This window comes from Vicia villosa, linkage group LG1, assembly GCF_029867415.1.
Source record: "Vicia villosa cultivar HV-30 ecotype Madison, WI linkage group LG1, Vvil1.0, whole genome shotgun sequence".
NCBI lineage: Eukaryota > Viridiplantae > Streptophyta > Magnoliopsida > Fabales > Fabaceae > Vicia > Vicia villosa.
Genome location: NC_081180.1, coordinates 239,314,564 through 239,320,870, shown reverse-complemented (window position 1 = coordinate 239,320,870; position 6,307 = coordinate 239,314,564). Strand labels below are relative to the sequence as shown.

At 31.9% G+C, this 6,307-nt stretch overlaps 1 protein-coding gene across 1 annotated transcript; it reads left to right on the top strand.

The window, feature by feature from the left end:
- The first annotated feature begins 1,524 nt into the window (after window positions 1-1,524).
- LOC131624243 (B-box domain protein 30-like) lies at window positions 1,525-2,400 on the top strand. The gene has a single exon (XM_058895198.1). It carries the CDS (start codon window positions 1,580-1,582, stop codon window positions 1,973-1,975), a length of 396 nt encoding a protein of 131 aa, XP_058751181.1. The 5' UTR covers window positions 1,525-1,579; the 3' UTR covers window positions 1,976-2,400.
- The last annotated feature ends 3,907 nt before the right edge of the window (window positions 2,401-6,307 follow it).

Genomic DNA, 6,307 nt, shown 5'->3' with positions numbered 1-6,307 from the left:
ATGAATAAGTAAGGATAACTGATGGTAGTTATTCTAGTATTGGAGGCAAAGGTAGCATAAAAATTTTAGAGCAAATTACTTTGCAATCTGTTTTACATGTTCCTAAATTTTCTTGCAATCTTCTATCTGTTCATAAGTTATCTAAGGATACTAATTGTTCTATAATTTTTCATTCTCCAACTTGTGTTTTTCAGGACCAGAACTTGGGGAAAATGATTGGAACTGCTAGAGAAATGAATGAACTATACTACTTTGATAAAACTCTCCTTGGTAATACAATAGTTTTGGGTTTAAACAGTGCAAGTTTGCCTCCTGTTTCAAATCAAGTTATGTTATGGCATAAAATATTAGGTCATCCTAGTTTTCCTTATCTTAAGTATTTGTTTCCTAATTTTTCCAGAGAAATAAATTCATCACAATTTCATTGTGAAGCTTATCACTTAGCTAAAGATCATCGTGTGTCTTTTAACTTTATAAGAGAGCAAGTCGTGAATCGAGTTCTTTAAGTTTTATGTTGTCCAACATAGTTGCAGTTAGTTGATGAATTTATATAAACATTAAAGATAAATAGATTTTATTCTTAAAGAGAACAATTATGATTGATCTATATTTAGGTATATAAATTAATTAATAGTGGTGTGTTATATGTTAATCCATAAACATGTGTCCTAGGTTGTTAAGTGATTATAATTAGAGGTTTAACAACTAACTGACTAAGTTAGTTGGTTGGATTGGTTATTTGACCAACAAACTATATAAAATCATCGTAATCTTTCAATTTTAACTCCATATAATCAAAGGTTAAATATGTTTCTGGTCCTCGTAAATATTTGATTTCATTTTTAGTCCTTCAAAATATTTCTTTCAAAGAATAGTCCTTTTAAAAATTTTCATCATCATTTTTTGTCCCTCTTGCTAAAACAGTCGCTAAAACCGTGGCTAATTAGAAAACAGTCGCTAAAATTGTGGCTAATTTTGATACTAAGTTAAATGAGAGACCAAAAGTGTGGATGAAAATTTTAGAAACATCATTCTTTAAAGAAAATATTTTAAAAAACTAAAAATGAAATATAAGATATTTAGAGAACTACAAACATATTTAACCCTAAAATCAATTCACTTTGAACACCATTATTTATCCATAGATATGTATTAATTTTGCTTGCATGGTAAGAAACAAAATGTTGCACTAACATTAAATATATTTCAATAATTAATTTCTTCACTATATAAGATAATTTGATTTTACCAAGAATTATGGAAAATGGGGATCATCATTATGTTGAAAGAAACATAGAACCAACTTGTTTGACTCCAAGTCATAAACAAGTTTTTTTTCTTCTCTCTCTTTCTTGGTCAACTTTCTCCACATAGGAAAGAGAAAACAAAATCCAATGGATGAAAACATAAAAACAACAGGTGGAATGGTTTCAATAGTACCAAGTTGCCCACAACATTACAGATGAATTAATGTCTTTTTGTTTCTTTTCATTTTGGCCTCAAAATTTATCTATATATAACAATTGAGATACCTTGTCTCAAACAAGAAAAACACAACCTTCTTTATAAGGTTTATTAAATGATGAAGAAAAAATGTGAACTCTGCAAAAGTCCAGCAAAGTTGTTCTGTGAATCAGATCAAGCAAGTCTTTGTTGGGAATGTGATACTAGGGTTCACACTGCAAATTTCATAGTCACAAAACATCAAAGGTTTCTTCTTTGTCATATTTGTCAATCTTTAACTGCTTGGCATGGAACTGGACCCAAGTTTGTTCCAACCATGTCTCTTTGTGACTATTGTGTTTCTCTTACCAACAATAACAATGATCATCGAGACGACGACGACGATGACGATGACGACGATGAAGATACCGATGAAGATGATGATGATGAAGAAAATCAAGTTGTTCCATGGAAATCTACACCTCCTCCACCAGTTTCTTCTTGTTCTTCAAATAGTGCAACTACATATTAACTAGAAAAAAATAAATATTTTGTTCTTCTATGTACTAATTTTGAGGTTTTTGTTTTAGAATCATAGGTTTGTAACAAAATTAGTTTCTAGTTTATGTGTTGTGATAATAATAATAATCATAATTTTGTAGTAAATGCTTTAGTTTAATACTAAAAATGGTGTCTCTTAGATTATGCTTGAATAGTTTTTGTGATTGATGGTTTTGATTTTACTTGATTTGTGTAAATTATGAAAGATTTTGTTTGATTTTGAGATTAAAGGATAGCAACCTTTTAATTAATTAGTGTGATTTACCAATAAAATGAGGTTTTGAACCTGAGATTAGGGAAGTGGGTCCAACTAAATTCGACATTACCACGTGCCTTCCATAAGCATATTTTAGTATTCAAGTAGCAAGTTGGCAATGTACATTGTATAAAGCAAGAAATGTTAAATTAAATTTATGGGCGTATGCAAACATAATGAAATTGTCTAATCTTACTATTTAGTGAGCCTGAATAGCGTCGGATGTGTCAATGAAATAAATATTCAAGTCTAAGATATTTCGACATCACATGCCGATAATCTATTCAATGAGTGTGAGTTACCCACATCACTAATTTTGATCTACAATATGATATATTTCCGCTCTTTCACTGAGCCTAATCAGGCCTTGATATCATTTGTCGGAAAGTTTGGAGAGCGAAGCGGAAGTGTCGATGAAATAAACGTTCAAGATCCAATAGACATGGCCATCATATATCTACCCAAAACTTTAAACTCTTATAAATCTAAAATTTCTTCCATTTATAATCGATGTGAGACTAAACCATTCCTGCTTTCAACGATACTTTCTTAGCTACATCAGCTTGTAAAACTCTCTCTCCTTCACCAGGAAAGGGAGAGCGGACAAAGTACCAGACGATTTGTGTTGGGTAAGAAGAGCGTACGATAAGAGTAAGCAGACGATGTCGATAGAAGACGATTCGTGGGATCTTCCTCAAAGTCAAAGAAACTCTTGAATCTCTACACTAACTAAATTGAAGCAAACAGTTAACGTTTGAGTAATAAATTCAACAAACAATTTTAAAACTTAACCAAATAATAAATAAATTGAATCGAACTGAAATCTAATCAAAACTAAAATTAAAAAATATTGAAAATAGGTTTTAAATTTGTTATTAAAAAATAAAAAAATAGCTTCTAATAATTTAGTAAGATTTAGAATTTCGAACGGTTATACTCAATCAATAATTTTGATTTGGTACAATTTAAGATCAATTAAAACGGTCTGATTTAGTTTAAATTATTTTTACTATAATTCAATTCAATTCAGTTATATAACTAAAACAATCCAGTTTTATGATTGAAATTATGCGATCAGAATGAGGCTGAACCTATTTGATGTCAGAAAACTTGAATTATATTATTTAAATATCCTTAAATCTATTTTGATTTACCTAAGTAAAAATAGGAGTTAAATGCACATTTATTGACAAAATTGGTGGTTGAATGCTATGAAGTTATATGTGGCTACAAATGCATCCTTTAGCCCAAATTTACCACCACCAAACAACTCAATAGATACTTTTCATATTATATGTTCTTATTCTTTGGATTTTGATCTGCTACAACTCCATTGGTTTTTCTGATTTGTCCCTCATTGTACTTCAATATCTCAAAGTGTTATGTGAACCACAAAAGGAAAAAGAGAAATATTCTACTTATTGAAACTATAGCCACTACACTTCCCTTGGTAATCGACACATGTCAAAAGTCTTTTCTCAAGTAAAGATGATATTGCAAAAGTGATTGCTTTAAGCAACGATTCAAATTACATGGAGTCTCAATCAAGTTTATTATAGACATTTCTAGATTAATAAAAGATGAAGCAACGAATAATGTTCTTGTTTAGACTAAAAATTCAAAAGAGAATAATGTGACGTTATGGGGTTTGTTTGTCTTGCTATTAGTTTTGGTGCTTTTTGAGATATTTTCAACCGTATATAGTTTCAAGGATGGTAGTAATAATGGTGGCTGCACTCAACTAGATGATGTAATTGGATTAGATTGTATGAATAAAATTATGTTATATTTGTGGGGGGACAAACTACAAGCATGATGATATTTGTATGTTATTAATATTAAAATCTTTATAATTAAATTTATTATTGTTAGATTGAGAAATCAAAATTGTGAAACAAACTTTTGGTAAGGTGCAATAAGTTCATGCTACGATAGAGAAAGAGTTGATTTATAAGATTAACACTTTAACGTCTAAGTCAATGAATAAATGAAAAAAATAATATGCAAGTGAGAATTAATTTGAATCATGTATTTTTCATGTAGTATTCTTTTTTTTTTAAAAGAAAATTAGTTGGAGTGTTCCAAGTTTGGATCAAATGTGAGCTTTCTCTTATTAGGCTTTTGGCCAGTCCAAATTACTTGCCCCCAAGTCTTCTTGTGGCATGGTAGCAAGAAGCCCTTTAGAGAAATGAGTCTGGTTTCCTACTCTAGGGTCGTTGCTTGGAGAAATGGAAGATGTTTGACAACTGACATGAATAACCTAGGGAACATGACATGAATAACCTAGGGAACAAGTGCATTAAATGTCAGTCTCATCATTTGACATTTAGTAGAATTTTTTTAACACGTGGTGTAACATCCGTAATTCCGCAAATTAATTTAATTAAATTTTTAATTTAATTATTTAGATTTACTAACTTATTCGGTGATTAAATAAAAAATTGGAAGAATTATGGGATGAGTGTTATTGGGCTTGTGGTACAGTTAGCAGAGGCGGGGTGTTAAGTGATATAGGCCATACTAACTATTAATTCATTTTTCATAAAATAAAGGATGTTTGTGAAAAAGAAATAGAAAGCCAAAAGAGAGGAGAAGAGCAAAGTAGAGAGAAACAGAGAACGTGAAGGTGCGAAAGAGGAGAAGAAGAGGAAGAGAGCTTTCAAGGATCCCAAACTCTAAGGTAAGGGGGGACTCTTCCGATTAACCTCTATTATCGGGTTGTAGATGATAGGATTGATATTGTATGCTATTGATTCGATAGAGAAATAGATTCTAGGTTGGGGTTTTGATCTTTTAGGTTCAAATTGATAGATTATGTGTAAATGCATGTTTGTGATGTTTGATGATGTTGGATGTGTTGTTTGATTGATGATATAACATGTATTACCTGTGAATTGATTCTGTTTTTCGTGTACATTCGAAATGATTCGATTGGGTTGTGTTTGGGGGAAAATAAATTGCTGTCAAAAGTGCTTTTTTTCTGTTGCAGGCTGATGTAACCGGTTATGGTCGGGCTTGTAACTGGTTACGGTTGTGAAAAATGGGGTTTTTAGGATGGTTACGAGTTCGTAACCGGTTACGGTGTTGTTCGTAATCGGTTACGGTGTTGTTCGTAACCGGTTACGGTCACGTAAAAATAATAGCGATTAGAGTTACGTCAAGCGTAACCGGTTATCTTGACAAGTCTCTAAGGTGGCTTGATGGTTCTTCTCGACCTATATGTTGACAATAGGTAGTCATCGACAGTTTCCTCAATTTCCTCAGCATCTTCTGCTTCTTCTTCGACTTCATCAGGGGTATGCAATTCAGCATCAACATGCTCCACCTCAACAGGAATCTCTACCTGTTCCAGCTCTTCTGCACTGTAGCAGCCTGCCCTAAAAAATTTAGCTTTTTAGAGTCACCACATATTCTACCAGGGCGAATAGGAAACCCTACGAAGTTAAGAGAATCTGGGTAAGTTATTATATTCGGGTCAAGGGAAGGTGTTAGGCACCCTTAACCCTTTCCTAAGGTTTTGAGTTTAAGGGAAAGGTTTGTGGCTAAAAATGTTAATGTTTAGGGTTTATAGCTAAGGAAATGAATAGGGTGAAAAGTGAGATTTTGGGGAAGGGGACTCGCTTTGGTTATCCAAGTGCCTACGTACCTCCTTAGGAAGGATCAGAGTCTACGTAGTTCGGGACATGGTTGTACGCCTTAGATTAATATGAATGTATGAAGGCATTTTTAATTGCCTTATCGAAGTTTTGAAAATCCGTAGTTTGAAGATGAAAGTATGTTTTAAATGTAGCGTATAACCCTGATTTTAATATGTTCTATTAATCGCGATGATTAATAGGTTTAATCACCATAATTAACAGATTTAATAAAAGAATTGCTAACCATTCTAATCGATAGATTCGATTATCACCATTAGCAAATAAATGTATTTTAAATTAAGTTATTAATTTATCGTTACTCCTCATAATCAATAGATTCGATTAAAAATAATAACGAATTGATAAAAAAATGCTAATCATCGTAACCAATAGAATGGTTAAAACCCTT